Here is a 17,528-nt window from a genome sequence, read left to right on the forward strand (position 1 = left end):
GGTAGAGCTGAGGCATGTGCCACTTACGTCTTTCCTCTCATCCTTTACCGACTGGCCGTACTTCCCCTGCCTGCACAACACCTAACAGCTCTTGTCAAACTCTTGTCCTCGCTTCTTTGGGACAGAGGAAGACACTGGATGAGCAGACAGGTCTGTATTCAACGTCCGTGTGAGGGAGGCTTGGGAATGCCGGACTTGAAGTGTCATCGAGACGCTAAGAGGCTAGCCTTCCTGAGCCACTATATGCAAGATGACCAACCGTGGCACCCTGTGGTTACCGCCGCCTTCCCCGACCTCGTTCTTGACCCTTCTATCGAGAGCCGTCACAGGCCGCAGGGAGAATCTGCCTACATGAAAGAGTGCCGAGCCGCAATAAAACAACTACCAAGGTCCAGCGACCTTGTGACTGCTACTCGTAGGGAACTCTACAGGGATCTAGGGAAGGGGGCTGCTGAGGACCCGCTATGCGCGCGTTTGGGTTGGCAGCAGAGTGAGATCCGCTCCGTGTGGAGCTGGGTGCCAGGTTCGAGTCATCTGAATAATTCGGAGTTCTCTCTGACCTGGCGATTGGATCGAAATGCACTTCCACTCAACAACGTACAATGCAGTTCCGGGTTTTCGGAATCGCCTGATTGTCCCCGTTGTGGGACAACGGCCATAGAAACGACTGATCATGCTTTCTTCGATTGCCGCGAACTCCGCCGGTACTGGTCGTATGTCAGTGAGGTGACGGCTCGCATCAATCCTGAGCATCCTCGCCCAATTACTGTATCCAATGTCGTGGACAATGTGAGGCCGGGAAAGACAAATGGTCTACGTTACAATCCTGGCCGTGGCGAGAATGGTGATTTGGACGTCGCGTCTGCAAGGTTGCCGGGGGGTGTTGTCTTTTTCTTATCAGGATCTGATCACTTTCTTTAAACACCAACTACGGGTGAAGATCAGATGTGATAGAAGAAGGCTGCATCGCGCAGCATTTGACAGAAGATGGATACAGGTAGCAAGTCTGTGTGTACGAAGAGGAGCCAAATTTGAATACATGTTCCCTGCCTAGGTGTGGAAAGTAAAATTTAACAAATAGCCTCTCAGCTAGCTGAGTGTGTGTGCCATCCCTCCCTGATTAGGAATCCCACCCCCTCTTTCTTGCAATTTTTGTTTTCACTCCCTCCTCTAAACTTCACTCATCTTGGAGAGAAAGAAATACAAACTAACCCCCATTCCTTACCCACAAAATTTTCTTTTCTCCATTCACCCCCATCTAGAGGGCATCCCCACTTTGAGACTGACCCCCAGAAGCCAGGTTCCTTTTACAAACCTAGTGGAACGGGCAGTCTATCAACTAGATGGGTTGGGAGGGTCCAACTAATCGCCTCCCCTCCCTCCCCCCGCCCTCAACAAAAATACCATTTTTATTGTTATCATTTTTTGTTTTCACACGTCAATAAAAAATGTTTTAAAAATTGGGAGTTAAGTAGAATGCCCCCCAGTATGAAAGGGTGAATGCGGTATTATGGTGAAAGATACTAGCTGGGAGAAACTTTTGATTTTGCTTAGTTCTGGAGTGACAAGGATGACCAACGACACCCACAACACCCTTTTGAGTTGGCCATGTACCTAAGTTTTTTGTTCATTGTTGATTTTCAATGTATTTTTAACATGAATAAAGGATTTAATATCTCAAAGTGTAGTATCCGTTCTGCAGATGCTGCGCTTAAGATAATCTGTACCAGTCAATGGAGAGGAAACCCTCTATACTGGGACAATTATTATTTTTGGTAACCAGAGTGCCCCCTTTTTGCCTACTTTTAGGGGAGCTGGTTTTTACCCCATATTAAAAACAGCCTTGTGCCTAATTTGCTTTGGTGGGGAAGCAAATAAATACATTAAATAAATAGAAAAGAGGTTGCCTTTTTTCTGTTGTTCTCGGCCTTCGGGCTGGGATCAGATACAGCAAGCAAGACGATATGTGGGGTTAACCCCACATATCAGACCTTGGTCAATGTAGGAGCAACCCTTCATACCAATTGTTACTATCCAGCTCCCATTTCCCACCCATCAGGAGCTGGTCCCCTTTCCCCCCCCCCTCCCTCTCTCTCCACATTAAAAAACGGCCTTGTGCCTAATGTGCTCAGTGGGGAAGCAAATAAATACATACTGCAAGCAAAGACCATATATGGGGGCAACTCCACATATAAGACCTTGGTCAATGTAGGAGCAACCCTTCATACCAATTGTCACTATCGAGCTCTCCTACTCCCCGGGGAGTTGGTCCCCATTTCCCCTTCACTCCTCACTTTAAAAATCGACCTTGTGCCTAATTTGCTCGGTGGGGAAGCAAATAAATACCTTGCCTTTTTTCTATTGTTCTTTGCCTTCGTCGGGCTGGGATCAAAGTGTAGTATCTGTTCCGGCAGATACTGCAAGCAAAGACATTTGGTTTGAGTGCCCCCTTTTTGCCTACTTTTAGGGGAGCTGGTTTTTACCCCACATTAAAAACGGCCTTGTGCCTAATTTGCTTTGGTGGGGAAGCAAATAAATACATTAAATAAATAGAAAATAGGTTTTTAATATGAATACACGCAAAAGAAAACCGAATTTATAGAAGTATAGATTATTACAAAAATTAATATTATTTATAATTTTTATTTATAACTAGCTGAAGTACCCGGCGTTGCCAGGTTGATATATATATATATTTGAATATTTTGTTCCCATACATTATAATAAATATAGATTAAACAAAACATAAATTCATGATGACTTCTTTTTCCATACACTCAACGTGGTGGGAGCAGTAGCACGCTTTATTTTATAGAGGTCTCGTCAGTAGACCTAATTGTTTTTTATAGTTTAATCTTTCATCTTCTAGTCCTTCTTTCAAAATATGATGTCAGAATTGCAAATATTTTATATTTTAGTGCATATCTGAAAACTGTTAAACCTTTTTTTTTTTTAACTATTTAATGTACAATATATATAATGATCTATTCTGTTAATTAAATAATTAAAATTCAGTTTCCACCAGTTCATATCTGAAAACTGGTAAATGAACCTCTAGCATTAATTTTGAAGAACCTCTACATAAACAACATTTTTGGTGTGACCTCTAACAGGTGTGTCAATGTAGAGGTTTTCAGGACTTCCAATGCGTGAGAAACCAACATACAACTGACCATGAGAAAAGCAAGGTGTCTGAAGATTAAGTCCAACAGCTTTTAGGCTTTGTCCTTGAGCTTTACTTATAGGCATGGCAAAACTAATTTTTGTTGGGAATTGTAAACACTTGAACTAAAATGGCATGTCAGAAGGAATAAGAGGAATCTGAGGAATTAACAGTTTAACCCTTAAAATGTCCAGTTATTATGGCTTCCAGAACATTAGTTTTCAAAGATTTTTTTGCTAACGTGTGCCATTACACAATTTAGATGGATCAATATTTCTTAATAATATAATTGGGACTCCTTCCTTCAATATCAGGTTATGATGTGGCATTCCAGGCGGTTGTAGTGAATTTAGAATTCTACAGGAAATTCTACTGCCTGATCTTCATCAATAACGCAATCAAAGGATTGCTCTAACCCAGGCAACTCTTGCAAAAGATTACAATTAATCAATTATGTTACCATGAAAACAATGTAAACATTTTTTAAAAAAATAATTTTGAACAATGAATACTTTTTAATAATAAACAATATTAATATAAATAAAAATATTAAATTGTCAGAATATATAAAAAAAATTTAAACAATATAAATAGAACTTTTCATAGTTATAAACTATGAAAACTTTTTAAAGCAATATAAAATTAGAACTTTTTATTATTTGAAACTATGAAAACCTTTACGTTTAAGTTTAAACAATATAAATAAAACTTTTATAATTTTACACAATGTAAAAAGCTTTATTTTTCATTCAAAATTAAATCATGTGAGTAGTTATAAACAATACAAATTAATATTAACCACGCGTATTCTATTGCGAATTTTAATAATTTTATCGTCTATTCTCTTTCAATTATTTTGAAATTTATTAATTTTCACACGTATTCTCTTTCACAACTATGGCCCCAACTTTTAACATAAAAATTATACTTTTAATATTCGAAATACTACTTATTTGCGGAAAATTAAAATATTTAATATATAAAATATTCGTTTTCAGCATACCAGAAAACCAGTGGAAGTTGTCATTTTAAAGGAAAATGTTAAGATAGAAACCAAGTAAAAATTTCACCTTAAAAATTATAAAAAGTTCGGTAATTATGTATTTTATGTACCATGCTGAAATAACGTTATTGTTTCGAAAACCATTCTTAACATGGGGTGTGGGAAGTGTTTTTTAAGTATTCTCTGCTTGCACCTAACAATTTAATAAAGACAAAGATATTGTGAAACTTAACTTTAACCTGAAAAAACTATTTTAAAATAGCGCAGTACCAAAAATACATAAGCACCAAACTTTTTTAAATTGATTAAAATTAAAAATTAAAAATACAAAAGGTTCTGTTTATATTTCTTTAAATAAAAAAAAAGAAGGTACTCTTACATAATTTGATCCAAATTCTCATGATTTCCCGTCAAGCCTGGATCGGGTGAGACCGGCAATCATCGGTGTCGGCCAAGCGTTGTTCAAATGTTGAAACGCTAATTCGACTTTAAAAAGTTTTTTTTTTTTAATGTTTTTAGTAATTTTTTATTTTATGATTAGTTATTTTTAATGATTTATTTAATTTGAATATTTTTTTTTGTATTTCAATTTCTGGGAGTTTGATTAGCCAATGAAAACGATATGTAAATGAAAGCAGACGACATTTGAATTGGAAGAAATCGACTGAACCCCCAAAAAGCTGACAAACAACTATATTTTCAGACCCGCCAAGCACAAAAAAATGACAGGCAAGGAAATAAATCTCTGCATGCTAGAAAAACAACGAACCACGTCGAGAGGATGTGGAAGGAAGCAAAACAGCATAATAAGCAAGAATGCGGGACCAGCCAGGACCCGGGAGCTTCTGGGTACATATTTACTTGAATTTATGTGGAGACAAAAATTTGGAAACGATCCTTTTGTCTCCATCATAAATCACATTTCCGAGGGCTATCCGGTTGGGGGGGGTATTCCTTCCATTTCCTCTACCCTGCCCATCACCTCCCTCTTTGCTGTCGATATGGCCGATCAGTAGTCAACCAAATTAAAAGATTCCTAAGGAAATATCCTTATCTCAAGAAAGTTCTTCCACCGGCAATTAAAAACCGTTAAAAAAAAATTAATTAAAAAAAAAATCACTATTTCTTGAAAAAAAAAAAACGTGTTTTTCTATTTCTGTGTAACCTCCTCCCCCACCTAAAAAAAAACAAGAAAAAACAACCTGACTGAACAAAAAGTCTTGAAAATAAAATAAAAAACAAAAAGAAAACATATGGTTAAAGAAAAACAAAAAAATTGTACTTACACCAAACATTTATATGGGTAAACAACCATTTTTTCTATTTTTTAAATAACTTGCTGTTGATAAATATTTTGCAAAAAAAAAAAAAAAATAAATAAATACTAAAATAAATTAAATAAACATATTTGCTTTTTTCAAGGTAGGTTTTTTGTTATTTTTTGATAATTTGCACTTGTATTTTTTTTTTTTGGTTTGTTTTGCTTTTTTCCTTAGTCTGTTTCTGTTACGCCACTCAGCTGTCATCAATGATTGTCGGTCTCACCCGATCTGGGCTTGACGGGAAATCACGAGAATTCAGGTAAAATTATGCAAGAGTACCCAAAAGGATCGTTTCCAAATTTTTGTCTCCACATAAATTCAAGTAAATACGTACACAGAAGCTCCCGGGTCCCAGCTGGTCCCGCATTCTTGCTGTTTTGACCCTACGTTATGTTTTCTTCGGTTGAATAGAGATTCATCAATTTCTACAGTGTTCCCTAGGCCTCCTATCTGCCGGGGATTCCTCAGGAAATACTCCTGACAAATTTCTCTCAGAAAGTTCTTCCAATCAGTGTACGTGTGTTCGGATATAACACCGCATTGTCTTCTAATAAGTGCATGAGTAGGTGTATCAGAATTTTGGGGGAATTTTTGACACCCCTAACACAAAACTGTGAATAAAATATTAAAAAAAAACTCGTAATTTCTCCTTTTAAAGTGGATTGTTTATTTTCTATATGGAATATACTTTCAAAATAAACTATTAAAGTTGTTTGAAAAATAATAGAAATATTATTTTTTATTTAAAAAAAATCAGTTTTTACAAAGTGCCGGTGTGCCTTCATGCAGCCATTTTTTTTACATAAAGAAATCAATTGAATTTTACGAGTTTAATATTTTTCAATTTTTACGATATTTTCAGGATCAATGTGAAATTTTACGCTCTTTCCAATAAACCAAATGTAATATTTTAGACAAACGTTTTTTTTTAATTCACCCCTCCCCCATTTTGAAATGTCTATTAAAATTTTAATAATTAATTTATGTACCAAAGTTTTATGTACCACAAATTGAAGATAAAAGATCAATAAATAAAATATTCTAATTTAAAGCAAAAAGAAAGAAGTGTTATTTTGGAAATTTACCCGTAAAGTCCAAACGTTTTTTTTTATAACCACGTTGATTTTTTTTTTTTTTTTTTTTAATGAAAGCTCATGTTATGCTTATATCGTCAAGTAAATACCGGATACTGACGGCAATTTTTTTATTTCATTCAATGTTTTCTTTTTTTTTTTAGATATTTAAAAAAAGATCCAGTCGATAAAGTAGAAATAAGATATAATAATTTAAAATCGTGTATTTCATTAAGAGAATTAAAAAAAAATCGGTCAACTGGATTTTTTGTTTAACGGGAAAAACGTATAAGTGAATATGTGCTTTTTTTTTAATCACGGAGGACCAAAAATACTAATTTTGGTTAACAGCACGCAATAAAAAAAGAGTCATTAATTATGTCCCTTTGACGAATCCATATTAGATGAATTCCAAATTAGCAGAAGCAGCTCTTTAAGCTTGGCGCAAAACGCATTACGAAAATACGATTTTCTACGACCCTCACTTTAAAAAATCCTTTTATTTAAAAAATACATGGAATTTAAAATATAAATACGGATAAATTCTTAACAATGAAGAATGGAACTACCCATTTAATAGTAGTTTTTCATAGGTAAGTGATTTTTTGGCATTTACATATACATATATTTATCGAAGCAAGTCAAAATACATTGATTTTCTTTAAATCTTTTCTAAAGAAAACCAATTTAAAAAATATATTGAATAATTTGCTATTAAACCTGCTATTTTTTTTTAAATTTGGTCTTTGCTCCTTTAATTGAAAAAAAATTAGGGTTTAAATTACATTTTTCAAGTAGTTATAAGTTTCGAAAGATATAAGTTGAATTATTAGTTATCACGTCATTAAAAATGACACACCTGGTGCATGAGTACCAAAATTTAATTTAATTTTGAAATCCTATCTGAAATGTAACATTCGGTACTGTAAAAATACCGAATATTTCTTTGTAATTAATAATTGTTTATCTAATCGGTCACATAAAGATATACAGATATGTTTTCGCTAATTGAATAATAAAAAGATATATAGGTTTTTCTTTGTATTAACAAATTCAAAACTGCAAGTAAAATTTACGTAGTATTTCATTTTTTGGTACGTGTGCATTTAATGAACCAGGCGTAACTCAGCATTTGCTCGGCTTTGTCTGGCACATGACGTCAACAACATGGTCATCAGCCAATGAAAATGCTGCATGCCTAGTTTGAACTCGATGCGCATGCGCGTGCAGCAGACAAGAATTTCGATATGGGCGTTCTAGATGGCATTGAATCTCCAGCGCAAATGTGGATTGCGGTCACGCCACAATTGTGGACTGGAAGAATTTCCTGTGAGATATATGCCGGGATTACTTTCTCATGAATCCTCGGCAGATAGGAGGCCTAGGCCATATGGTCGAAATCGACGAGTCTGTTTTCTTTAACCACTGGAAACACAACGTTGGCAGACGTACGTCTAACACCGGTCTGAGTCTTTAGTGGATACGCCAACCATGCTGAAAAAGGAGGGTTTTTTTGGTTAACGTACCAAATAGGAATGCCGAAATCCTCCTACCACTAAGAAGAAAATAGATTCTGCCGGGGATCACAGTCGTATCAGACTGTTAGAGGGCTTACAGCAAAGTGGGAGCGGTATCAGTATCACCATTTAACGGTGAACAACCTCCGTCCACTTTGTCGTCTGATGCCCTCCAAAAGTTTGAGAAAAATACATCCTCCTGAGAAAATATGTTTCTGGCAATAATAATAATAATAATCTCGCAGGGATTCCGGTTTAAAAAAAAAAAAATCCTGGTTTAAAAAAAAAAAAGTTTTGTTCCTTTCCTTTTTCTTACGTAAATAGTTGCAACAAAAAAAACGTTTCATTTTTTATGAAAATATTACTATTATTTGTTAAAAAAAAAATATCCTACAAATATCATGGTTATTTTACGTAAATCGTTGAAAAAAACAAGGTTTCAGTAAAAAGAAATTATTATTCATTTACAAAAAATGCTTTATGTATTTATTTTGCAAACAAAACAATTTCAAACAATAATACTAATAAACAAAACATACATGAACGGTAGGTTTTTGCTTTTTATTTATTTATTTTCGGATGTTTCTACATTTTACAATTTCATTTTACAGTTATTTTTGTAGTGTTGTTTTTGGTACTTGTGCATTTAACAAACTCAGCATTTGCTCGGCTTTGTCCGGCGCATGACGTCAACAGCCGGATAAAACCGAGCGTTGGCGATAAAATAAAAACCACGCTACAACAAAATAACTGTACAATGAAATTGTAAAATGTAGAAACATAAAAAAAATTAAATGGTACTTGTGCATTTAACGAACCAGACGTAACTCGGTATTTGCTCGGCTTTGTCCGACGCATGACGTCAACAACCGGATATAACCGAGCGTTGCCGATTAAGCAGACGAGAATTTCGCTATCAATTGGAGTGTCACAACTCAAGAAACGCTTATTTGAAGAGAGTTAAAAAAAATTGTTTTAAAAAGATAACTGACGAAATAATGGGTACTTGTGCATTTTTTTTGAACCAGACTTCGGTGGATACGAGCCCGACGAAAAGGAGGGTTTCTTGGTCACTGTACCAAATAGGAACGCCGAAATCCTCCTTCCACTAATAAAGAAATCCTTGTTTCTGGCGAAAAAAAAAAAATGTACAAATAACCTTTGTTCCTGTCTCCCCCCACCCCAATGCTTTTTATTGCCCCCCCTTTTTTTAGGCTTTTCCATTTATTTGACATAAGGAGTGGAAAAAAAAAAAAGAAAATTTTACGTGTTTAAGACAGACAATATTTTTTTTACGTTAAAAATTAAAAAGTTCAGACAAAAAAAAAAAAAAGAAAAAGTTTTATATTTATTTTGAAAACAATTCCAAACAATAAAAAAAACAAAACAAATTGCACCAGACAAAGCCGAGCAAATGCTGAGTTACGTCTGGCCGGTGTCACAAGTCTGCCGGCGCTTAAAAACGGACTCGTCGATTTCTACCGTATGGCCTGGGCCTCCAATCTGCCGGGGATTCCTCAGAAAATAATCCCTGCATATATCACGCAGGAAAATTTTCCAATCCATGATTGTGTGGCGAGAACGTAACCCACATTCGCGATGGAGATTTTTTTGTAGATGCCATCTCGAACGCCCATAAGTATATTATTTTTATTATACATGCGATGGTTAGTCGGGATTTTGAGAAGAAGGTCCATCGACATGTTACACTTCTATACCTCCAACCGTAACCGTCGGAAAGGCTTGTTCTCTTTGCAAAGTACACAATCCTGGCCAAAATGTAAACACCTTTTCTCTTCTGCCAACAATTTCCGTTGCTGGCAAAAGTTTAGTGCAGCCTCTGGAGCTGTCCGCAAGGTTTGTAATATTCATTATTTCGTCAGTTATTTTTTTAAAACATTTTTTTTTTTTTAACTCTCTTCTTTTCTGGAGTTGTGGCACTCTTCCAATTGATAGCGAAATTCTCGTCTGCTTAATCGGCATCGCTCGGTTTTATCCGGCTGTTGACGTCATGCGTCGGACAAAGCCGAGCAAATACTGAGTTACGTCTGGTTCGTTAAATGCACAAGTACCTTGTTTTTACTTTATCGGCTACGCTTCGTTTTATCCGGCTGTTGACGACATTCGCTGGACAAAGCCGAGCAAATACTGAGTTACGTCTGGTTCGTTAAATGCACAAGTACCTTGTTTTTACTTTATCGGCTACGCTTCGTTTTATCCGGCTGTTGACGACATTCGCTGGACAAAGCCGAGAAAATACTGAGTTACGTCTGGTTCGTTAAATGCACAAGTACCTTGTTTTTACTTTATCGGCTACGCTTCGTTTTATCCGGCTGTTGACGACATTCGCTGGACAAAGCCGAGCAAATACTGAGTTACGTCTGGTTCGTTAAATGCACAAGTACCCATTTTTTTTACTAATACAAAAAACATAATCAAAATATGTAGCATTCTAGCATCATGCCGTTTTAAGTGTGCACATGCACAAAAATGTCTGTTAGTGGTTCTGGTTAACGTACATTTTACATGTAAATTTTCCGATATCTGTACGCGTTAATTCATGTATGTAAACAAAGATATTATTCGCTATAAACCATCCTTGGTGCATTAATATTATTTCCTGAAAATTTCAATGTTATGTGACCAGTAGTTTAGGAGTTTACACAAATGTCTACTGTTTTATTTATATATAAGAAAGAAGATTTACTGTTCAGGCATTTTTTAAATTTCACACTTTCAATATATTAAAGTAGTTAATTTTAAACTATTTAGATTTTTTTCATATTTGGAATTTATTCAATTAATTAAAAAAAAATCAAGTAATATGTGAAGACAAAATCCAATATTTTAAACTGACGTAAATTTTATTAATAAATAATAATATTTACTTTATTAATTAATTAAAATAATATTTAATTTATTAATTAAAATAATATTCAATTTATTAATTAAATATTTACAAATTTTGGAATATGGGCCACATCATGATTAAAAACAAAAGCTTTTCAAAAATGTTTTGTTAATTTTCCATAGTTGACTTTTTTGATTCCATCATAAATTTTTATAAGAAAACAATGGATAAATTTTTAAACATCTGAAGCGAAGCAACGAGAAAAGTTTTTTTTGGAATTCTAAAGAAGGTCTGTATGATAATAAATTGTTGGAACTTAAACAACAGTATGTTTGAATGACATATTGAAGTGGTGAATGAGACGAAAGGTGACTAGACTATCTGATATAAAAACAACAACCATACTTGGTAAATGTATTAGTCATAAATCTGTTTGTGGAAATTATTTGGCATATCACATATTCTCTTCCGCACATATTAGCTTCAGACTATCACTTGTTTGTGCTGGTTTTAAAGTCTAAAAAAAGAAAAAGTTTCAAATTCATTGAATGAAACTTTTTCCTAATTAAATTAAGAATTATTCAGGGTTTAGTCATTGAAATTTTATACATGTCAGTCATTAGATATTTGGATAATTCAATTTTGGATGTTAGTCTCAAACGTTTCAGCCGATATAATCACAGATCTTCAGGTTCATCTTTTTGAACGCCGGAATTTTGATGTTGAACTTAGGAGTCTATGATTGTAAGAATAACATTCAAGGTAAGTCTAGTAGTCCGAATAAACCAAAATCTATCTGAAAAGTTCTGAACCAAAATTATTTACATTTTCTGTTGTAAACATTATTTTACTTGGATTTTGTTTATAATTTTATTTTCATTTATAACTTTGTCTGTCTTGTTTTAATTACTCATTCATATTTTCATGCTATATCAATTTTTTTCATGAATCTCTTTATAAGTCTTTATATTACATTAAAATTAAGCTCATTTTAAAATACATTTAATGCTAATCAACTTGTTACACATTTTGAGCCATCACTAACCGTAGTATGACTATACTTTAGTTTAAATTTTTGTCTGTCAATTTATACGATTAAATCTAAAATAAACATTTTTTTCTTTCATGTATTTAGAGATCCTCTTACATTCCTGAGTCAGTATGATCAGTTGTCTATCGTCAAATCCAGTCTGACCAAATTAGAGATGACTACGATGAAACTATACTTGCAAACTGAGCTAGAACGTCAGCATGCAGTCGCTAATCAGACAAAGGGTGTCTGTGAGGAACAAATGATGAAAGTAGCGCAGGGTCTCAATGAGGTATGCACACATTATATGCTCATGTGTCCACAATCTTATTACAATTGTTAATCTTTTTATTTAGTTTTGAAGATTTGAAAACAGTAAAAAAATATTAAAGCATAAAAATAACTATAACTTATTATTATAAATATAATGCGATAAATAAATATGGAAATGATGAAGCATAAAATTAAACTTATCGAAATATTTTTAATTCATGATATCATCTTTTATTATTTAATTAAATATTCGTTTGGCATGCATGTGTATATTCTGCTACGTTTAAAGTTAATTTTTGAATAATTTATTTTTCTTCAGTTGAAGGGGAATTTGACCAAAGAAGCCAAGGAAGTGATGTCACAGGAGAACTTAAGTAACTTGATCAGGAATCATACAAGTCGTGTTTTATATGAATTTTTAGACAAGATCATTGTTTACAGGTTAGTAATAATCATTCAGATATTTATATATCAAACTTAGAAAATATAATTTTATTACTGTATAATTTTTTAAAACATCAGTTATAATTTAGAATTTATTTACAATTTATTTTTTGGATTTGATTAAAGAAAACATACTGTCTATAGATTTCACAGACAGCATTCAAATTATAATGATGTTATGACTGTATAATTTAAAAAAATCGATTATAATTTGGAATTTATTATTTACAATTTATTTTTTGGATTTGATTAAAGAAAACATACTTTTCTATAGATTTCACACACAGCATTCAAATTATTATGATGTTATTAATGAATAATTTTAAAAAATTAGCTATAATTTGGAATTTATTATTTATAATTTATTTCTTGGATTTGATTAAAGAAAACATGCTGGCCTATAGATTTAACATAGAGCATTCAAATTATTATGATGTTATTAATGAATAATTTGTAATTTATTATTTACAATTTATTTTTTGGATTTGATTAAAGAAAACATACTGTCCTATGGATTTCACACACAGCATTCAAATTGTTATGATGCTATAACTGTATCTTTTAAAAAATCAGTTATCATTTGGAATTTATTATTTACAATTTGTTGGGGGGGGGATTTGATTAACGAAAACATACTTTCCTATAGATTTCACACACAGCATTCAAATTATGATGCTATTACTGTATAATTTAAATAAATCAGTTATAATTTGGAATTTATTATTTACAATTTATTTTGGATTTAATTAAAGAAAACATACTGTCCTATAGATTTCACACACAGAATTCAAATTATGATATTATTACTGTATAATTTGAAAAAATCAGTTATAATTTGAAATTTATTATTTACAGTATATTTTGGGGGTTTTATTAAAGAAAACATAGTTCTCTATAGATGTCACACGGCATTAAAATTATTATGATGTTATAACTGTATCATTTAAAAAAATATCAGTTATAATTTGGAATTTATTATTTACAATTTATTTTTTGGATTTGATTAAAGAAAACATACTTTCCTATAGATTTCACACACGACATTCACATTATCATGATTTTATAACTGTATAATTAAAAAATCAGTAATAATTTAGAATTTGATATTTACCATTTATTTTTTGGATTGGATTAAAGAAAATAAACTTTCCTATAGATTGCACACACAGTATTCAAATTATTATGATGTTATTACTGTATAATTTGAAATTTATTATTTGCAATTCTTTGAATTTTATTAAAGAAAACATAGTTTACTATAGATTTCATACACGGCATTCAAATTATTATTATGTTATAACTGTATAATTTTAAAAAAATCAGTTATTATTTGGAATTTATTATTTACAATTTATTTTTTGGATTTGATTAAAGAAAATATACTTTCCTATAGATTTCACAGACTCCATTCAAATTATAATGATGTTATAACTATATAATTAAAAGGAAATAAATTATAATTTGGAATTTATTATTTATAATTTATTTCTTGGATTTGATTAAAGAAAACATACTTTTCTATAGATTTCTCACACAGCATTCAAATTATTATGTTATTACTGTATAATTTTTAAGAGTCAGTTATAATTTGGAATTTTTTATTTACAATATATTTTTTGGATTTGATTAAAGAAAACATACTGTCCTATATATTTAACACACAGCATTCAAATTATTATGATGTTATTACTGTATAATTAAAAAAAACAGTTATAATTTGGAATTTATTATTTACAATTTATTTTTTGAATTTGATTAAGGAAAACATACTGTCCTGTAGATTTCACTAATAGGATTCACATGGTTATGATGTTATAATTGTATAATTTGTAAAAATAAGTAATAATTTGGAATTTATTATTTACTATTAATTTTTTGAAATGTATTAAAGAAAACGTACTGTCCTATAGATTTCACCCATAGTATTCAAATTATTATGTATAACTGTATAATTAAAAAAAAATCAGTTATAATTTGGAATGTATTATTTACAATTTTTTTTTTTAGATTATATTAAAACCTACTGACCTATAGATTTCACTAATATCATTTAAATTATTATGATGTTATTACTGTATCTTTTAAAAAAATCAGATATAATTTGAAATTTATTATTTACGATTTTTTGTGAAGGGATTTGATTAAAGATAACATCCTAACCTGTTGATTTCACACACAGAATTAAAATTATTATGATGTTATGACTGTATAATTTAAAAAAATCTGTTATAATTTGGAATTTATTATTTACAATTTATTTTTTGGATTTGATTAAGGAAAACATACACGACATTCCAATTATGATGTTATAACTGTATAATTAAAAAAAATCAGTTATAAAATGTAATTGTTTACTATATAATTATATACATTCAAATTATGTTATAACTGTATAATTAAAAAAATCAGTTATAAAATGTAATTGTTTACTATATAATTATATACATTCCAATTATTATGATGTTATAACTGTATAATTTAAAAAAAATCAGTTATAAAATATAATTGTTTACTATATAATTATATACATTCAAATTATTATGATATAACTGTATAATGTTTTTAAAAATCAGTTATAATTTGGAATTTATTATTTAAAATTTATTTTTTGTTTGATTAAAGAAAACATGCTGTCCTATAGATTTCACTAACAGCATTCAAATTATTATCATGTTTCAACTGTATCTTTAAAAAACATTAGTTATAATTTGTAATTTATTATTTACAATTTATTTTTTGGATTTGATTGAAGAAAACATACTTTTCTATAGATTTCACACATGGCATTCAAATTATTAGGATGTTATTAACTGTATAATTTCAAAACATCAGTTATAAAATGAAATTGTTTAATATATAATTACATGTATTCAAATTATTATGATTTTATAATTGTATAATTTAAATAAATCAGTTATAATTTGGAATTTATTATTTACAATCTACTTTTGGGAATCTCTCAAAGAAAACATAGACTTCACTAATAGCATTTACCTGGTTATGATGTTATTATTGTATAATTTATAAAAATACGTTATAAGTTGGAATTTATTATTTACGATTTATTTTTTTAAATGTACTGTCGTATAGATTTCACCCATAGCATTCAAATTATATTATAACTGTATAATTTAAAAAAATCAGTTATAATTTGGAATTTATTATTTACAATTTATTTTTTGGATTTGAGAAAAGAAAACATACTGTCCTATAGATTTCACTAATATCATTCAAATTATTATGGTGTTATAACTGTATCTTTTAAAAAAATCAGATAGAATTTGAAATTTATTATTTACGATGTTTAGAGGGGGTGGTTGATTAAAGATAACATTCAGTCCTGTAAATATAACACACAGCATTCAAATTATTATGATGTTATAACTGTATAATTAAAAAAAAATCAATTATAATTTTGAATATATTATTTACAATTTGATTTTTGCATTTGATTAAAGAAAACATACTTTCCTATACATTTCACACACAGCATTCAAATTATTATTATGTTATAACTGTATAATGTTTAAAAGTCAGTTATAATTTAAAATTTATTAAAAATTTATTTTTTGGAATTGATTAACGAAAACATACTGTCCTATAGATTTGATAGACAGCATTATAATTATTATGATGTTATTACTGTATAATTTTAAAAAATCAGTTATAAAATATAGTTTTAAAATATCAGTTTTAAAATGTAATTATATATATTCAAATTATTATGATGTTATAACCGTATGATTTTAAAAAATCAGTTATAAAATATAATTGTTTAGTATATAATTATATATATAAAGATTATTATGCTGTATAATTTAAAAAAAATTTTTAAATCAGTTATAACATATAATTGTTTACTATATAATTATATATATTACAATTATTATGATCTCATAACTGTATAATTAAAATAAATCAGTTTTAAAATGTAATTGCTTACTATATAATTATATATATTAAAATTATGATGTCATAACTGTATAATTAAAATAAATCAGTTATAAAATGTAATTGCTTACTACATAATTATATATATTCAAATTATGATATTACTGTATTATTAAAAAATCAGTTATAAAATGAAATTGTTTACTATATAACTATTATGATGTTATAACTGTATAATTTTAAAAATATGTTATAAAATATAATTGTTTACTATATAATTTTATATATTCAAATTATGTCATAACTGTATAATTAAAAAAAAATCAGTTATAAAATGTAATATTTTATATATATATATATATTCAAATTATGATGTCATGATTGTATAATTAAAAAAAATCAGTTATAAAATGTAATATTTTATATATATATATATTCAAATTATGATGTCATGATTGTATAATTAAAAAAAATCAATTATAAAATGTAATTTTTTACTATATAATTATATATATTCAAATTATTATGATGTCATAACAGTATAATTTTAAAAAATCAGTTTTAAAATGTAATTGTTTACTATAGAATTATATATATTCAAATTATTATGATGTCATAACTGTATAATTAAAAAATCAGTTTTTAAATGTAATTATTTACTATATAATTATATATATTAAAATTATTATGATGTTATTACGGTATGATTTTAAAAAATCAGTGATAAGATGTAATTGTTTACAATATAATTATATATATTCCAATTATTATGATGTTATAGCTGTATAATATTAAAATAATCAGTTATAAAATGTAATTGTTTACTATATAATTATATATATTCAAATTATTATGTTGCCATAACAGTATAATTAAAGAAAATCAGTTATAAAATGTAATTGTTTGCTATATAATTATATATATTCAAATTATTATGATGTCATAACTGTATAATGAAAAA

At 29.7% G+C, this 17,528-nt stretch overlaps 1 protein-coding gene across 8 annotated transcripts in view; it reads left to right on the plus strand.

The window, feature by feature from the left end:
* LOC145297666 (uncharacterized) overlaps positions 1-17,528 on the plus strand; it is a 1,332,115-nt gene that overhangs the window by 1,162,152 nt on the left and 152,435 nt on the right. For all 8 annotated transcript variants that reach the window (XM_080143840.1, XM_080143841.1, XM_080143838.1 and 5 more), the window contains 2 exons: positions 12,065-12,251; positions 12,552-12,673. In XM_080143840.1, the coding sequence (XP_079999966.1) occupies positions 12,065-12,251; positions 12,552-12,673 (309 nt within the window). The remainder of the gene's footprint in view (positions 1-12,064; positions 12,252-12,551; positions 12,674-17,528) is intronic.

The sequence above is a fragment of the Euprymna scolopes genome, chromosome 18 (assembly GCF_053919585.1).
Source record: "Euprymna scolopes isolate OS-2025 chromosome 18, ASM5391958v1, whole genome shotgun sequence".
In the NCBI taxonomy this organism is placed as follows: Eukaryota; Metazoa; Mollusca; class Cephalopoda; order Sepiida; family Sepiolidae; genus Euprymna; species Euprymna scolopes.